The sequence below is a fragment of the Pantherophis guttatus genome, chromosome 9 (genome assembly GCF_059756535.1).
Source record: "Pantherophis guttatus breed Tessera chromosome 9, ASM5975653v1, whole genome shotgun sequence".
NCBI classification, from domain to species: domain Eukaryota; kingdom Metazoa; phylum Chordata; class Lepidosauria; order Squamata; family Colubridae; genus Pantherophis; species Pantherophis guttatus.
The window spans coordinates 18,861,396-18,880,193 of NC_142071.1; the positions used below are offsets into that span (position 1 = coordinate 18,861,396).

General features: G+C 40.6%; 1 protein-coding gene across 1 annotated transcript; it reads right to left on the reverse strand.

Moving 5' to 3' along the window:
- Window positions 1-1,005: 1,005 nt before the first annotated feature.
- On the reverse strand, window positions 1,006-18,063 carry STT3A (STT3 oligosaccharyltransferase complex catalytic subunit A). Its single transcript, XM_034421916.2, has 18 exons — window positions 17,728-18,063; window positions 14,590-14,712; window positions 14,230-14,290; window positions 12,545-12,666; window positions 12,053-12,198; window positions 10,711-10,801; window positions 9,418-9,524; window positions 8,486-8,650; window positions 8,107-8,287; window positions 7,308-7,463; window positions 5,755-5,846; window positions 4,811-4,966; window positions 4,361-4,549; window positions 3,797-3,913; window positions 3,421-3,523; window positions 2,808-2,996; window positions 1,636-1,751; window positions 1,006-1,254 (listed from the first exon to the last, which is right to left on the reverse strand). The coding sequence occupies exons 2-18, from the start codon at window positions 14,675-14,677 to the stop codon at window positions 1,216-1,218; spliced, it is 2,118 nt and encodes a 705-aa protein (XP_034277807.1). The 5' UTR covers window positions 14,678-14,712; window positions 17,728-18,063; the 3' UTR covers window positions 1,006-1,215.
- Window positions 18,064-18,798: the final 735 nt, after the last annotated feature.

Below are 18,798 nucleotides of genomic sequence, written 5' to 3' on the forward strand. Positions count from 1 at the left end.
CTATTAGTGTTTTTGTTTAAAGGCAGCCTATAACTGGGACGGGAAAGTGGCAGAGTTCATAAAATAATACAAAATGCCACTTCATGCAATAACTTGCATTTATTTGCAAAATAAATTGCAAAAATTGCAGCAGCCTCCTGGGCAATACCAAATGCAATCTCAACCAGGGATTTTAATTCCTGCAGCCTAAGCCCATATTTCATTTTAAGGTTCTAAGATTTATCCAATGCAATATATACTGTAGCAGCAATCTTCCAGATTTTCCCCCAATTTTATTTTAATCAAAAGTAAAACAGGAACACCCTTCAATCATAGAGCTCCTTCTTTAAAACACACCTAAAATTTCTGAAAAACTAGTTTTCATAATTTACCCAGAGTGTTAGCAGTGAGGTGGTCTATAGATTTTTTTTCTTTTCATCAGGAATATCTTGAATCATACTGTACAAAACCAAATGGTCAAGTTATGGACCAAGCAGGTCCATTTATATCACTGGAGTATGGACAAAAAATATACGTTAGAAGAACAAGTTGGGAGAACTAATTCCATTGCTGGCTCCCTCTTGAGTTGTATTGTATTCATTTATTTGTTATTTATTTGATTATTTATAAAATTTATAAGCTGCCCATTTTAACCTTAAGGTCACTCTGAGCAGCTATCAATTTTGTTCATTTAAATCAGCTCTCAAATTTGGACCACCTAGATCAGGGGTCCCTGGACCAGCACAGGTCTGCAGCATGCCAGAAATCGGCCCACGCAAACAAGCTAAGTCCCATCCGCGGGATGCAGGCAGCACACAAAACCACGCCCCCTTGGGTCCGTGGAAAAACCTTTTCCACGGAACCAGTCCCTGTTACCCAAAAGGTTGGGGGCCACTGATCTAGATCTATTGAGCAGAAATTCTTTCTAGCTCCAATTTAGGGAGCAATTGAATAAGAAAAACTGATTTCAACTACCCCTGTGAATTATCAAGAGACAAGGTAGAAAGAAATGAACAGGAATCCACATTTTCCACACCCTTTTAATATCCTTTCATAAAGCTACTCCTTCTGATTTGGTAGCGGGTTTGTATTTATAAAAATCATAATACAGATTCATTACATGAAGATGGGATTCCTTGGGCAATTAAGTCCCAATTCCATGCTGACAAAGAGTATAAAAACCATCTGTTTCACAAAGGCTCGATCAGTGCTTATTATGGTACATCTGAAGGCCGGTTACGTTCTTGACAAACCACGATTATCCAAGTCCTTTACCTGTTAAAACAAAATTTATTTTTTAGGGGTTTTTGTTTGTTTGTTTGTTTCAGTTTGTAAATAGAAGGGTAATAAAAACTGAATAAAAACAAGAAGCTATTTGCAACCTTCCTCGCTAGCTTCCCACAAGCAAAGTCAACAGGGAAGGTTTAGTTTCATGACTATTCATTTAACCGCACGAATTTTCTTAACAACTATAGCAAAAAAAAAAAAAAAGGGGGGGGGGAGAATCAGGCATGACTCACTTAACGAGTTTGCTTTGCAGTGGAAATTCTGCTCTTAATTGTGATCAGTAGTTGAAGAGTCATCAAGTTGTACACATCGACTCCCAGTTATGATCAATTCCCCCCCAAAGTATATGATTGCATATGGTCAGCTTACTTTATATATTCGAACTAGCCAGTGTTCTGTGGTGTAAGCTTCTTCCAAAACATCAAGCTCAAAATCTTTGTTGCCGATTTCAGCATTTCTCACTCGGTCATAACCTGGTGGGCGTTCTAAACACAAAGGAAACAAACCATGGCTGAAAAAACATCCTTGTTGACCAAGCATTCCTCAACCTATGAATTCCAGTTATCCCACCTTAAGAAAAACACGTTTAAGCTTTTTTAAAACTCTAGGTAACTTTTTTTTAAAGTGATATTTAATCAATTATGCCTCATAAAGCAAATAATATGAAAGACTACTGGCAGAAATCATAGCTGCAGTGGAAGTAAAAATGGAATACAAATCCATGGTGCAAGTTCAAAATACTTTCCAAATATTCAAAACAGCACTTCTACTTTAAGAATGCAGGGGAATTCACTAGGAGAAAGCAATTACGTTTGAAAGAGTTAGTGGTAAAAGGAAACTAGGCCGCCAAAGAGCAAGGTGGCTGGACACCATCAAGGTAGACACCAGCCAGAGCATAGAACAACTCAAAGAAGTAGCATAGGATCGGAGGAGGTAGAGACACCTGGCCCATAGAATCAGACACGACTGAATGGATAACATCATCATCAGTGGTCAAGGTAAAATGTTATGCACTCCGAGATTACTACTATCTACTCCAGGGGTCAGCAACCTGTGGCTCTGGAGCCGCATGTGGCTCTTTCACCCCTTTGCTGCGACTCCCTATCACTCAAAATATGCATCACAACCGCCAACGTGGGACACCTGCCGGCACGCGATTTATTGAGCTTTCCAACCCCCGGTAGGCCAACCATGGATAAATCCAAGAAAAGAAAAGTTTCAGAAGAAAACAGAACATTTAATTCAACTACACATGCTAGTTTTGTGGTCGCTCAAGAAATAGTCAAGCACGGGAAGGTTTTGTGGCTCCCGGTGTTTTCTTTTCTGTGGGAAATGGGTCCAAAAGGCCCATTTGAGTGTTTAAGGTTGCAGACCCCTGATCTACCTATTGCTGGAGAAAAAAAAACAAAAACTAATTTGCTAGAGAACAAAATAGAACAAAGCCCCTAAGACACGGAAAGTGAAGAGAACAGCATATAGAAAAAGGGAATGTCCCAAAAATTAACTCCTCAATAATATTGCAAAATATAGACATCACTCACTTGCTTCTGTGTAGACCTGTCCAAAACGGTAGTAGCACATCTTATACATAAGGCAGTTAAGCAGCACCGGGGAGCCCTCTCGGTCTACCCGGAACTCTCCAGTGGGTGTGTAGTAATCATGTTCCTTTATGTGCTTGCCGGTGTCTGTGCTCCCTCCAATTCTCACCATCCACAAGAATTTGTTGATGTCTACGGAACAAAAAGTAATGCAATTGATGAACCTGTTCCAATTCATCAGGGATGCAGGACGCTTTACCCTCCTAGTATCAGAGATCTCAAAAATCACTCTCTGTTTCTAAATTAACCACATTATACCAGCAGGAAAAAACCTCTCTCTGGATCAATGTTTCTAAATCTCAGCATGTTTAAGATGTGTGGACTTCAACTCCCAGAATTCCCCAACCAGCCATGGGATGGTTGAGAAGTTGAAAAATATTGCTCTGGATTAACAAGGCCATCTGGTTTGGATTTATTAAATGCAGAAAACATAAAATATAAAAAGCAATTTATCAGCAGCTGTAGTGAGGTGGATTTATGTAGGGATTTGCAAAGTCCGATGTCTCAGGAACCCTGAAAGGTCCTTTCAAGGGAAATAATAAAAACATAGCATTACCATCTGAGGAATATCCAGTGAGGCCTCCAAATATCACTAGCACGTAACTGACATCCAGTTCCCTCATGATCTCATAAGCCCGCTCTTCAGTGGATGCCATGGCCTGGAAACACACATCAGCTCATAAATTCAACCTTCATCAATTTGCTGAAGTATAACTATTATTATTTTATGCAATCTATCCACCACCACTGCAGTCATAATGCGTGCTAGCGATTCACAGATAAAATAGGAATGAATAATAATCTAATGCCTACACTCAGAATTCCTTGAAGGTATAAAGGTAATAATGATTTTTTTTAAAAAAAAACTATGCCTTCACTATTCAGAATACAATGAAAATTATGGAAATAATTCATAAGAATTCAGCACCTACCTGTCCAACTCGGGAAATGTGCGTATTATTCCAAGTATTATTATCCACGAGGATTGTTCTATTTGCCATAGCTGTTATCTGATAACCATAATCCCACCACGACATAACTTTTGCATCCTGAGCTCAAACAAAAAGAAAATCCGTAACATTTCATTGAACATGCAAATAACAGAATAAATGTTTATGAGCTAAATGGTGAAAAAAGTCTGGTTACACAAAACAAGTATTTTGTATATTGTTTTATATCCCAAGTTTTTCAATTGGATGAGAATGCTAGCTCTCTAATTGTTAAGATGATTAAATGGTTTTGTCCACAGGCAGTGAAAAGATAAAAGCAAAACTCCGAGCTTATTACACTTGCAGAGAATGTATTTATCCCGTAGCTGTCTCAGAAATCTTTGTGATACGTAAATGCTTTAAATATTAGCTGACATACAGACTTTAGACAAAATTTTGGTGGCTAAGAAACATACACTTTTTTTTAAGGAATAAGAGAATCTAAAGTCTGTTCTAGTTTTCCTATCAATGTGCTTGCACAGAGACCAATTGTGCAGGTATTATTACCTCTGGTGTATTGTGACGAAGCCAATAATATGCTTCTCTGAAGTCATCAAAAATAATCCTGCTCCCGTCACCACCACGAGCAGACAGAACTATTGAGGGAGAAGAGTAGGCTTCACTGGTTACCCAAGTCGAATGAAAGGTGTAAGTGATCAAGAAGAAAGCCATGACAAGGATCATTCCACTGGCAACCTAAGAAGCAACCGGAATCATTAAAACATGCTTAAGCTATTTTGGGGAAAAAAACCCACACCATTTTATTAAAGGAACCTTTTAGAACCATTCAGAAGCATCTACTCTCTCACAAATAATCTAGAGACAGTTCCAATGATATCTCTTTCCACCACTAGTAAAGTAAAACATTCTATATCCAATGTTGTAAATTGCATTTTTAATATGTGGTGGAAAACCTTGATATGTTAAACAGTTATGCTTGCTTATATCACCACTCACTTCATTTTTGATGGGGTAAGTAGAATCCTGTTGCTTTTTAGTTTTCTTATCGGGTCGGGTGATGTCTAGATTTTTCATGTAAGTCGACAACACTTGAGAAACTCCAATACCAGACAGAATACACATAACTGGGGCCAGTACCAGCATGAGACGAACCTATTAAAACACCAAAATACTAAGCACATTTATATACATCACTTTCTGGGAGGTGAAATTGCAAAGGGGATCAGATATGATGCTTGTTGTCTCTAAAAAACCCCCACTCTCTAACTTGCCCAGTGCACCTTGTCTAATCTACCTATTAAGAGTAAAATAAAACAATCTCTCTTATTATTTATTTATTTATTTATTTATTTATTTATTTATTTATTTATTTATTTATTTGTCATATTTCTATACCGCCCACTCTCCGAGGACTCTGGGCGGCTTACACCAAAGACAGTATACTAAATACAGGGAAGGGCTTGGTGGCTCAGCAGAGTAAAAGCATTGTGATTAACACCAGCTGTCTGCAATTACTGTAAGTTTGAATCTCACCAGGCTCAAGGTTGACTCAGCCTTCCATCCTTTCTAAGGTAGGTTAAATGAGGACCCAGTTTGAGGGGGCAATAAGCTGACTTTGTATAAATATACAAAAGTATGAAGGCTATTGCTTAACGCATTGTAAGCCGCCCTGAGTCTCCAGAGAAGAGTGGCATATAAATCAAATTTTAAAAAAAATAGCATATTGCCCCTAACAATCTGGGTCCTCATTTTACCCACCTCGGAAGGATGGAAGGCTGAGTCAACCTTGAGCCGGTGAGATTTGATCCGCTGATCTGCTGAACTAGCAGTCAGCTGAAGTAGCTGCAGTACTGCACTCTAACCACTGCGCAACCTCGGCTCATATTAATACATTCTCCCAAAAACACAAATCCAATGGTAAGCCAACATTTGGGACTCACCATCACAGCAGAGAAATACATGCTTGTGACACCATACATGATGATGAAAATTCGGGCATCAGACAGATGGCTGAAACAGTAATACAGGCCAACTGTAAGAGAGAAAGAAAACAGGTCAACTGTCAAGGAAACGCAGAATATGAGATGGAAAAAATTTATCAAACAAAGCTTAAGACTGAATTAGACATTTGAATAAAGGTCTAATTTATTCAAATTATTCTAATTTACTAATAAATTAGAAGTTTGAATAGAAACTTTGAAGGCATTGAATAAGATATTCCAATCAACTTTCCCCCAATATTTGCATGAGACACTTCCCCAAGATTTTCCTTTAATTCTCTATCTGTCCAAGTAAGAATCTGGTCCTTTTAAAAAAAGCCAAATTTCAGCGGAACATTGTTTGAACGAAAGCATTTAACATTTTACTAGTTAGTCAAGTCAAGCTTTATTAAGGTCAAAAATCAAAGTATAGAATGAAGCAATTAACAAATCAGTCTGGAAGTAACAGAGGAGGACCAAATACCATATTTTTCAGAGTATAAGACGCACTGGATTATAAAACGCACCTACCTTTTTTGGTGAGGAAAAGAAGAAAGAGAAATCTGCCTCTGCCTCCCAGTAATTTTGCCTCATTGCAGCAAACAGCAAACAGCCTGCTTTACTTTCATTTTCGTTTTCAGCATAGCTTGATTAACACAAAAAAAAAAAAAAATCTGTTCCAGCAATTTACCTCCTTGCAGCAAGCAGCAGAGGCCAGCACAAAACAGCTGAGAGCAAAATAGCTGAGAATTGGGAGGCTGATCCAATAAACTTGTGCTAATTAGGCTGTGCTGAAGTTGAAAAGAGCTGTTTCTTCTTACTGTTTGCTGCAAGGAGATAAACTGCTGGGAGGCAGAGGCCAAAGGGTGGGGGCCAGTAGGTGAGCAGGACTACATTCGGTGTGTAAGACGCACCTAAATTTTCACCTCCTTTTAGGAGGGAAAAAGGCGCGTCTTATACTCCGAAAAATATGGTATATGACACAAGCTAAAAAAGTAAAAACGTAAAAAAGACATCACTCTGCCAACAAAAGTGCATATAGTCAAGGCTATTGTGGTCCCAGTTGCAATATATGGCTGAGCGCCAAAGAATTGAGGCCTTTGAACTCTGGTGTTGGAGAAGACTCCTATGAGTCCCTTGGACTGCAAGGCAATCAAACTGGTCAGTCCTAGAGGAGATCAACCCTGACTGCTGTTTAGAAAGCCAGATCCTGAAGATGAAACTCAAATACTTTGGCACCTAATGAGAAGGAAGGACTCACTGGAGAAGAGCCTAAAGCTGGAAAAGATTGAGGGCAAAAGAAGAACGGGACAACAGAGAATGAGGTGGCTGGATGGAGTCACTGAAGCAGTAGGTGTGAGTTTAAATGTACTCCAGAGAATGGTAGAGGACAGGAAGGCCTGGAGGAACATTGTCCATGGGGTCGCAATGGGTCGGACACGACTTCGCAACTAACAACAACAAAAAAGTAATACATAATATTATTGTATTACACATTTCTATACTATACAAACCTGGAAACATGAAAACAAGAAGCTGAAGATCAAAATAGTAGGATGACCATGTGGTGGGTTGATGCTCAGAAACTGAAGCAATGATTGGAATATTATTTTTTGCATAAGAAGGATCAAGCAAAGAGTAGAAACGTCCAGTCCATGGAGAAATTTTTCCTGACAAAATTGAGAAATAACCAGGCTCAATAAAAATATTTATACAGTAGCGTTATAATATCTTCAAGCAATAATATCTCAATATACCTACATAATGCCTGAATTACACACATGGACACTCACACACATTCTATAACTAATGTAGAAATTTGGTTTTGCTAAGATAGAATCAAAATATTTTTCTCAATCATGCCCAGAAAATTTAATCAGGATTATTGCTTCTTCTTCCTCAGACTTATGAACCATTTCAACTAAATAAAAACTCTGCTCCTGCAAACCAGATTTTATTTATTTATCCAGAACTCTTCAAAGCTTCAATCACGTGACTAATTAAGTCATTTGGTTTTAAATGGCATCCAAAAGCTGGAGACTTTTAATCTATTTCACAACATAAATTGCTTTCAAATAAGTAAACATAAACATTCTTCTCAGGAAGTTGCAGTGCCCCAAGAAACATGCTGACACAGTGAAATTATCTCATGTGTTGAAAGATTATTGAGCCTCAAAAGAAAAGAAAAAAGAGAACATCCAATCAAACTCTTCACTAAAATAGTATTTTTCTGGATCCACTGAATTAATGTTCCAGTGAAATTGTACAGAAATAAATCAATATGCATTGTTGCGACCTGCAGCATCTCCTTACCTGTTAACATCAAAACAGCTCCTATGGACAGAAGGACAATCCCGACCAAGGAGATGACGCTTCTGAAGAGGATCTCAAATTGCTGAGGATTCAGCTTGCTGCGCAGATAATCCACGAAGGCATGAATCTGGCAGAGACCAAATACCCCCAGGGCAGCCATGTGTTCAGATGAAAGAACAGGCTACAGGAAGGAAAGAATAAGCTCGATTAAGCTTACTTTTTATGACAACTAAATGCTTTTCTTCAGCCAGCAGGCTACCCGAATTAGCTATTTGACTCAACTACTGTCACTGTCAGACGGCCAAATCAATAGACACTTAGTTCAAGAGCAGAAAAAGCTTTACACCATCCCCTTTCCTCAATCTTTTAGATTTCTTACCTGGAAACCGACAAAAGAGATCTGCATCGAGAGGATAGTTCCTAAGCAGTATACTGTACAATAAGCCACATAGATCCGGTGGGAAAACCGTCCAGTCAACATCAGCACCAGGACATGAAGTGGAATTAGGTTGATCAAAAACACGTAACCACCCCAAGAAGAAACCTGAGGGGGGAAAAACGAATGGAATACAGAAATTAGACATTCTAAATGCCACCAATGGCTTCGGACGCTGTCTACAGTATGTGTGACACAAAAGCTTTTCTTCCCTCAAAAATCTTATTGTTCTTAATAAGATTGAGAGTTCCTTAACATGCTCATCTTTGCAACACAAGCAAGAGCAGCTGTCGGTCTATGGGGGCTAATATAACGGTTTAAGTCATGCTAGGAATAGGAAGGCATTGTCTGCTTTTTGCCTTCATTCTTGAGGGTCTGTGACTGACTCCAGACCAGAGACAAATTCCCAGTTTAACTATCTAACATGATTTTTGTGAAAATAAGCATTGGGGAAAGAAAGAGTCACATTCTCTCCCTTGGGCCCCAAGAGATAAGGTGTGATTTAAATTTAACAAATAACTCAGCTGTGAAAGAAAGGGAACAATCTGGTCTTTATTTAGCAATTTATACAAATATAAAAATAGCTTGGCTTTGACAAGTAATACAGATGGAGGCTAAGAGGCACATGCTGTTGTCTGAAGTAAGGGAAACAGTGGCACTAATTTCCCCTTTCCTTCTCCAAGGAGAGAGGCACATCCTTCAAGAACGATGCTACATGGTCCTAAATACAAAAGCCGGTGGCTTCAGAAATTTACAACACTACAACAATGCTTACAAGTGTACAAAATATAAAGAAGTTGGGAAATTATTCAAGGCAGAATTTTGTCTGTTTTGATGGGATGACTCAAGGTATCTAATGAAAAATTATCGCTCACCATGTAGAAATAGGCAAGTGCACAAATGGCCGCCCAGTAGATTGAACCTGTCTTCACAGCTTTGATCCACATATAGTAAGTCAGAAGCATACAGAATATAGCAATACCTGGAAATAAACCAGATCTAAGTCAAACTTCAGGCTTTGCATCCAAAGTACAGAAGGATAAACCTGCATTACCACATCATAGAGTAAAAGATACTACAAAACGGTGTTTTCCAATTTTGGCAAATTTAAGGTGTGTGAACTCCCAGAATTCTCCCGCTAGCATATTTAAACACACAATTTAAAGTTACCAGTTGCCAGAGTTGGTAAACGCTGTTGTATAAACTGTTGACTTGTCAAAAAGAAAAGAGGACTATTTATCATATATTTTCTTCTAATTTTTCTTCACACAATTCACTTATTCATGTTTTCAATTTATACTCCACCCGAAGGGCATGCAATACATTCATTAACATTAATTCTATAATTTTAAAAACATCATGAAATTTTATGAAGGCCGCTATTGGTATCAACAGAGAGCTAATCTTATCATGCATTTTTAAAGGCTTCTTACACTTTTGGACTATTTCTTTATAATAGATTTTTAGTAAAGCTCCGAGAAGTAGCTTTCATGTGAAAAACATTTAGCAGTGAAACCAGAAATAGGACTTGAACTAAAAAGTCATTTTGCTGCCAACAAAATTATTAAATCCAAAGCTTCCTTATTTCATACCGGGAACAAATGTTTTTATATCTGACTGAGCATCAGATGGTTCCAATTTTAATTTTATTAGTCTGATTTGAGAGATGAATGAGGATCATTAAATCAATACACATTAGCCTGGAGATGGTTATCAACAAAGACATCAAGACTGAACTAACTGGTTTCTTCAATCCTTGTCAGAGATATTGACATTTTTCCCCATAGTGCCATACAACAGAATATTCTATATTTGTTTCTGTATGTAGAGTATATTTGGTTACTTATATATTGCTTACATCAGTGGTCCCCAACCTTTTTATCGCCGCGGCCCGCTGAGCGCGCGCAGGGGTACGGGCACGGCCCAGGAGCTTTTGCGCACGGCCCATTGCGCACGGCCCAGGAGCCTTTGCGCTGCAGCGTTCATGTCCCCCGGCCGCTGCGCGGCCCGGTGCCAGGTACTCCACGGCCCGGCACCGGTCCGCGGACCGGGGGTTGGGGACCACTGGCTTACATGACTGAAGAGAGATCCTTCCTTCCTCCCTCCCTCCCTCCCTCAATTTATTCCAGGCTGAAATTATTAAAGGCATTTTAAAAAACTGACCTCACCTTCATTATCATAAGAGCCTGCAACAGAACGGGAGATGTAACCAGGCACCACAGCAATCATTGCAGCTGCCAAAAGACCAGCTCCTGCATCCTAGGTAGGAAAAAAAAAAGGGGGGGGGAGTAAGTCACTAATGATGACATTATTTCTAAGATGTTTAAAAAGTGTAGGGAAGGAGGCTCCATGTATTTCATAGACATGACCGCTTTTCTTGCATTTATTATTATTTTGTCAAAAGGGTACAAATAAAGCAGTGATGAATAAAGGCTGCTACAAAGATTTAATTTTTTCTGTTAACCGAAGTCTAAGTAAATTTCTGATTTGTCACCAGCAAAAATCTTCCCATTTAAGCATCTCAAATATATTTTATTTCAGTATTCAGCATTTTAAATCAACCTTCCATTTTAAATCAACATTCATGAATGTTAAAACAACACACATGAATGCATCTAAAAGCTTAGACAGTCTTTCAGTGCAATTCACCTAAGAATATTGCGCTTATTACATTTTTATCCCACTTTTCAATGCAGAGAACATAAATACTCCTCCCTCCTCCTATTTTTGCACAACCGCCCTGTGATGGGCTGAGAGATGACTGGCACAAAGTCACAAAGCTGGCTTTGGTGCCTAAGACGGGATTAGAACTCACCGTGTCCTGATTTCCAGACAGCATCTTAACCACTATACGATAGTATTACACTTTTCTTTAACTGCTTCCCAATATGCTAACATTACACCAACATAGATTTCCACTACCTCCTGTTTCCCCAAATATAATAATTATAGGCTGTTTGGAACAGCCTACAATCAGACTATTCTTGCTTAAATTGGCCAATCAATAGCTGAAATGAGGAGAAACTTTAGAAATACCGTATTTTTCGGAGTATAAGACACACCGGACTATAAGACGCACCTACCTTTTTTGATGAGGAAAACAAGAAAAAGAAATCTGCCTCCCAGCAATTTTGCCTCTTTGCAGCAAACAGCCTGCTTTACTTTCATTTTCGTTTTCAGCATAGCTTGATTAGCACAAGAAAAAAAAATCTGCTCCCAGCAATTTACCTCCTTGCAGCAAGCAGCAGAGGCCAGGGCAAAACAGCTGAGAGCAAAACAGCTGAGAGTCAGGAGGATGATCCAATCAACTTGTGCTAATTAGGCTGTGCTGAAGCTGAAAGGAGCTTCTTCTTCTTGCTGCAAGGAGGTAACTGCTGGGAGGCAGAGACCAAAGGGTGGGGGCGTCTTATATTCTGAAAAATACGGTAAACTTAGCAGTCTCAACTTCTCTACAGCAATGCACAAAGTACAGCTACCATTCCCCAAAACCGGCTCTATCTTAGTGATTACCTTAAGTTCTTTGGTGAGGTGGTATGTTACTATGGTGGTGAAGGAAGAAAAGAGGGGGGCCAGAAACACACACACATTTCGGATGTCGATTGTAATGTGGAAGAAGTGCAGAACGTGGTAGATAGCAGCCGATGTGATCATTAAACCTGAAATAAAGTGAAGCAGGAATATCATTTGCAAAGGATTATTGGCCTCTGGATGCTTATGTTTCGATAGACTTAAGCAAAATCTGGACTGCAGAGAGAACTAAGGTAGCTCTCAAAATCACTGGCTGACATAGGCTCTCTTACAGATCAGTAAGCATGCTTTTCCCTATCAAATGAAGCCAATTCCACACTGGATTAGTTATGTTTGGCTGAATTACCTGAAAGATGAATGACACCTGCTTACCCATTTCGGGGGAACTACAGAACATCAGAAAAGGACTATTCTAAAATGCGATGCCACTACAATACGTTGTGCACTGGTCTTTGAGAAATGCCTGGCTCTTACCTGGATAGATGGTTCCACCTATGATCCTTCCCAGAGGATACCATGCTCTATCATCAAACCAGTTGTGAAATTTATAAAAACCCTCTTCTGCCAAGAAGCGAGTGGTGCGGTAGTTAAAATACCTGTGGGAGTAACAGAAATCTCAGTCCTTTGCTAGTAAGATTTTATCGTTTGCTGTTCCTCGTATTGCAGGCTTGGCCTTCTGTTACAGTTCTTATGTAGAAAAGCTCACCATTCTAACATACAAATTAACACCAACTTGACTAAAGCAGTTTTTCACTTGGAATCAAGATTCGTATAGAAATTGAACAGAAATATCCAAATGGATAAAGGATTAATCTTCCTTGCAGGCAATCAAGAAAACGTAGCATTGCCTTACATTTCCAAACATTGCTATGCGCTCTTTAGCTTACTGTAAAAATACAAATATTCCCCTTATACAAACTGCTCTTCATCATACTAGACCAGAGGTCTTCAAAATTGGCAGTTTTAAGACTTGTGGACTTCAACTCCCAGAATTCTCCAGCCAACATAGCATAGCTGGCTGGCTGGAGAATTCTAGGAGTTGAAGTCCACAAGTCTTAAAGCTGCCAAGTTTGAGGACTTCTGTACTAGACAGTAAGCATCTAATAAAACCCATAACCATTCAACTGTAGTCCATTATTCTGAGTCAATCTCACAGTTGTACACATTCCTTTAGAACGGTGTTTCTAAACCTTGGCAACATCGCAAGATTTGTGGACTTCAATTCCCATGGCTAGCTGAGTAATTCTGGGATTGAACATTTTACAAGTTGCTAAGGCTGAGAAACAGTTTTAGAAGAAATGCCCATGTAACACCTCTCCTACGCGAGTTGCACTGGCTCCCGGTGGTCTTCCGGGTGCGATTCAAGGTGTTAGTTATCACCTTTAAAGCGCTCCATGGCTTAGGACCTGGGTACCTACAAGACCGTCTTTTGCCACCAATAGCCTCCCACCGACCAGTTCGTTCTCACAGGGAGGGACTACTCAGGGTACCGTCAGTCAAATTATGTCGACTGGCGACTCCCAGGGGGAGGGCCTTCTCTGTGGGGGCTCCAACCCTTTGGAATGAACTGCCCCCGGAGATACAGAATATCCCTGATCTCCGTGCTTTCCGCCGTGCCCTCAAGACCCTGATGTTCCAACAGGCGGGGCTAAACATACGAACATGTGAATGATTTTTTAAATGTTATCTAATTCTGGGTTTTATTTAATTGACCAAACCAAGTAATAATTTTAATTAGCAATTTTATGATGTTTGTGTGTCTATATTTTTCTTGACTGTACACCGCCTTGAGTCCTACGGGAGAAAGGCGGTATAGAAATTAAATAAATAAATAAATAAATAAATAAATAAATAAATAAATAAATAAATAAATAAAAGAAACAATTCTATTGCATTTCATACTCAAGATTCATAGGAAATCCAGGCAGAACTGGCTAGAATATTAATTTTATTGCATAACTATCTGAATCTAATCCTAGTTCTTTGTCTTCCAAAAAAACACTCTCCCTGATATATTTTGAAGTCCTACTGCTGAAGCAGAACAATCTATTTTATTATTTTGAAGCCTAATATTCTAATCTACAGCAACAAAACCTGCACCTGAACACACCCAGGCAAATGATCTCTCCAATCAAATCAGAATCAAGAGGGATACTTACGGATCAAATTCATGAATGACACTCTCAAATCGTAACACAGAGAAAAGTCTAGTAGAAAAAGCTGCAACACAAAGGAAGAAAATATGCAGAGGCGATTGATTGATTGATTGATTATTTATTTATTTATTTATCTATCTATCTATCATCATGGTTATCGTGATGTTTCAATTATCTTGATGTTAGTTATTTGCCAATTGGAAACATAAGGGCTAGAAATGTTGAAACATACCAAGTCAAAGTTGATTATAAGACTAGGAGAACAACATTCCATACAAAATGGAATTCACATTAAAAAACAACCAACAGGTAAGGGTTATAGCCATACTCTTGTCAGCTAGAATTTTTAAAGTTCAAACTTACAAAGAATAGCTGCCATTGACAAAATCAGGAGCTTGAGGAGGGTGTCCTGTTTTTCATATGACAAGCGGAGGAAACCTAACTTGGTCATTCTGGCAAAGATAACCAAAGGCAACACTTAAACACCTGAAAGAAAAAATAAAATAAAAAAATTAAGTACAAATACATTCTTCAAGTCATCCTTATTAACACACCATAAGCAAACACACTGCATGGGATGAGACAGTGGCACATATTTCATTTTATCAGGATCAAACAATTTTTCCTCCAAACAATGTATCATCCATCCATTTACCTAAATGAGTGTAATTCTATGTATACTTCCCCAGAGTTCAACAGGAAACACACAGGAAATGTTCACTGCTTTGTTTAATCACAAGCAGGGTGGTGGCTTAAGGACCTAAACAATCAATGCCAACTAAAACAAAGAACAGCTACCTGAATGAGGCTTTCTTTCTACATTTTCATGTGTTCACAATAGATTCCACTGTTTAACCATTTTTAAAACTTCAAAAAGCAAAAGTTATGAAACACTACCCACCAATTACCAAAAACATTCAAAGCATATGTTTCAGCTTTACTTAAGTTATCTTTTTTCCATCCAGTAGCCTATGAGGGAGCCCAATTAGCATAAACTTTATCTTCTGGATGTGGGTTTCACACAAAAGTTCAGGTTTACAGAAGTTTGAAAAGGTTACGCTCACTTGAATTTATCTCATGCAACCTTTAAACACTGCTTAAAATAAATATTTGTTCACCCGGCCTAATGGGGGATCTACAGGAACATGTACTTTGTCAAAACAAAATCAAGATGAAAGTTAATTGCTTACAAAGCCAGTTTCACAGTTCATTTTTGCTAACAGCTGCTCCAGAAAAAAAGATAGTTTCTGCTTCAATTTCTTATCTGAATAGGATGGGCACTTCTTTCAAATCAAGTTTCATTTAGGATTCAATAACAATCACAGATTTCCTTTTACCTTAAACTACTTAGCAATGAATGAGAATAAGGTTTCCAATTAAAAAAAAGTCCAATAAAACTAGAATTATAAGGGCTACTATTCAAGTGCTGCAGTTACCCAATAAAAATTACCTCCAATAAAAAATCAGAAACAGGGCTAGGAATTATCAGTTAAGAGCAAATAGAAGGAGTAAAACATTAATATCCCAGGTCAAGTCCATCAGGCATAGGAGGTACTTTTCAAGCACCTATTAGTAAGCGCACAATTAAATTTTGAGATAAGAATACAGCAGCATTCAAGATCACAAAGATTCACAGCAACGTTGTTCTACATTTATACTCCACTGTGCATTTAAAAACCCAACCATGGTCTATATAGAATCACTCCTATACAGCATAGTACTCTCAGATTTAAAATCAGTGGAAAGTTATCAAACTGATATGAGCCAACTTAAGCAACTGTCAACCACTGACGTAAACAGGTTTCCTTTCCAATTCTCTAATTCAGTGCTGGAGAGTTGGGTAAATTGGCTCATATTAGCTTGACAGGTAAAAACTCAGACTTACAGAAATACGGATTTGCACTAAACATTAAGAATGCAGTGAAACAAAAGTTGGATCCGCTTCTGCCAAAATGTTTCATGATTACATAATCTCCCAGATTCCTTCCACATTTTAATTTTTAATCATTATAGATCTAAGGACATGATTTCATGCATTTAAAGGATCATTGTGCATGCAAATGTTGCATGAAGCAAGGACCTGGATGCATGCTCAGCTGTCTTGAGAAGTGGGAACTGTACCAATAGGATGCATAAAGAACTACTGAACAGAATCAAAGCAAAAAAAAAAAAAATCAAACTTGCTTTTACGGTTAGTTATGTGCAATATCCGGAAAGTTTTGACTATTCTTAGCATCTAGACAGAGATTTTTAAGCACTGCTAACGGTAACTTTTCGATTGAAAATCCATCCTCCTGGCTGGGCTCTTCAGGATGCCAACCATACACAACTGGAATCCCCAAAACAAAAAAAGTCTGTCAAAACACTGAGGACGATGAGATCTGGACTGGACTGAGGGGGTTTGATTATTTTAATGGGTTCTAATATATGTTTTAAATTTATATTTATACATTAATGTATTTTGTATGTATTTTATGTTTCATTGGGTTTGTTTTTATTGTTGTGAGCCGCCCTGAGTCTACAGAGATAGGGCGGCATACAAATCACATAAATCTACCTGACAGGCAGAAATATCAAGGGAAGTGAAAAATGTTCCCTGGAAGAAAACGGAATGGCAGAATAAAAGGCCCCATTGCAGGGTTTTAATGGGTAGAGAGATCACCCCTTAAAAAGCAGGGGGCTCCAACCTTGGCCACTTTAAGACCTCTGGACTCCAACTCCCAGAATTCCTCAGCCAGCTTTGCTTTGCTGGCTGAGGAATTCTGGGAGTTGGAGTCCACAGGTCTTAAAGTGGCCAAGGTTGGAGACCCCTGCCTTAAAAGCTCTACAAAGCTTTAAAACAGACCAGAAATCCGGTTCAAGGAGACAAATTCGGCTGCGCCCTTCCTTGGAAGCCCTTCTACCTTTCCCACTCGCAGAGGATGGTTTCACACGTTGCACAAGCCCGCCCCAAGTCGGCCTCTTGCTTAAAAGGTCGGGGGGACGGGGGTGTTGAGGGTGTGTGTGTGTGTGTGTGTGTTAGCAAACCAGGGTTAATGCTAACGTGTGAAGTCACCCTGCCTGTTTGTGTCCTGATTTCATTCATTCTCTTGGCGGGGCGGAAGGAGAGCTTTCGGGGGGAAGCCCATCTCATCCTTCCCCGTTGCCTGGGGGAACGATGGGCAAAGATTCCCTGAGGAGCTACTTTTCTAGCTGCAAGGCTTTTTTTGTGGGGGGGGGGAGGGCTGGGAGTGGGGGAGGGGCTGGAAGATGCGGTGCCCGATGCAGAATGAAGTCGAGCAACACGATCGGAGGCCCGGTGGGGGGGGGGGGGGAACAGCCACCCCCTTCATTCCAGAGGCCGCCTTGGGCCGATCGCGCGTGGGGCTTCCACGGCTTCCCCCCCCACACACACACACCCTCAGCGGTGATCCCACCGCCCAGCCGCCGCCCTCCTCAGCTCCCTCAGGCTGCAGCAGCCCCCGGCCTGATGGAGACTCCCTCCGGGCTCCGATTCCTCACCGGGGACTCAGATTTCGCTCTCCGCCCGGCTCCCTCAGCCATCCGCTCCACGCGCGCCCACTCCCAGCTCCTCAGCCCGCTCGCCTTTTCCCCGTGCACAGCGACAGGCCGAGGGGCGCGTCGATCACCACGACGGGCCCGCCCCGCGGGAAAGATAACGGGGCCGAGGCCACGTCCGTCAACAAAGCGGAAGTTCGAAGGACGGGGCGCCGCGGTTTTTAACAGGGGAGGCGTGCCCGACGCGGTTGGTTGTCTCGGGAGGAGGAGGGAAGCTTGGTTGAGGCGCGAGTAGTGACGTGTCGCTCTGGGTAACGGGGAGGAGGGAGGAGGAGCTGGGAGGGGGGGCGTGGCCAGAGGCTTTCACGTGGCAGGAAGCGGCAGGGCGAGTTCGCGGCCGGGATCCCCTTGAGCGCATCTGAACCGCCAGATTGAAGGATGTGGCTGGAGTTCTGGCGGCTTTTCCCAGTCTGACGCCCTTCAACTGGGACGCGTGCCACTGCCAGAATCCCATCAGGATGACCGCACCAGCTGAAGTTAGGGCATGGGTATGCCATGTCTAGTTCAGGGGTGTGGCTTTTACAACCTGTGGACTTCAACTCCCAGAATTCCTGAGACAGCCAAGCTGGCTCAGGAATTCTGGGAGTTAAAGTCCACAGGTTGTAAAAGAGCCACATTTGCCCATCCCTGGGCTAGTTTAATGAAAAGGACTAGGGGTGACAGAATAGCAGTCTTCCAGTATCTCAGGGGTGCCGCCAAGAAGAGGGGGTCTGCCTATTTTCCAAAGCATCAGAAGGCAGGACAAGGAACTATGGAATGGAAACCAAACCAAGGACAGCACCAACCTGGAATTAAGGAGAAATTTCCTAACAGGGAGAACAATTGACCGGTGGAACAGCTTGCCTTCAAAAGTTGTGGTTGCTTCATCGCTGGAGGCTTTTAAGAAACTGGAGGACAGCCACCTGTCTGAAATGGTATAGGTATAGGGCCCTGATGGTGAACCTATGGCAAGCATGCCACAGGTGGCACGTGGAGCCGTATCTGTGGACACACAAGCGTTGCCCTAGCTCAGCT

Excerpts from the sequence above, each read along its gene's own strand:
- STT3A (XM_034421916.2), bottom strand. The coding sequence starts at position 14,677 with ATGACCAAGTTAGGTTTCCTCCGCTTGTCATATGAAAAACAGGACACC. Across the intron at positions 10,802-12,052 it reads ACCTCACCAAAGAACTTAAG|GATGCAGGAGCTGGTCTTTT; the intron begins GTAATCACTAAG and ends TTTCCTACCTAG. Across the intron at positions 3,914-4,360 it reads TTCGTCACAATACACCAGAG|GATGCAAAAGTTATGTCGTG; the intron begins GTAATAATACCT and ends GTTTGAGCTCAG.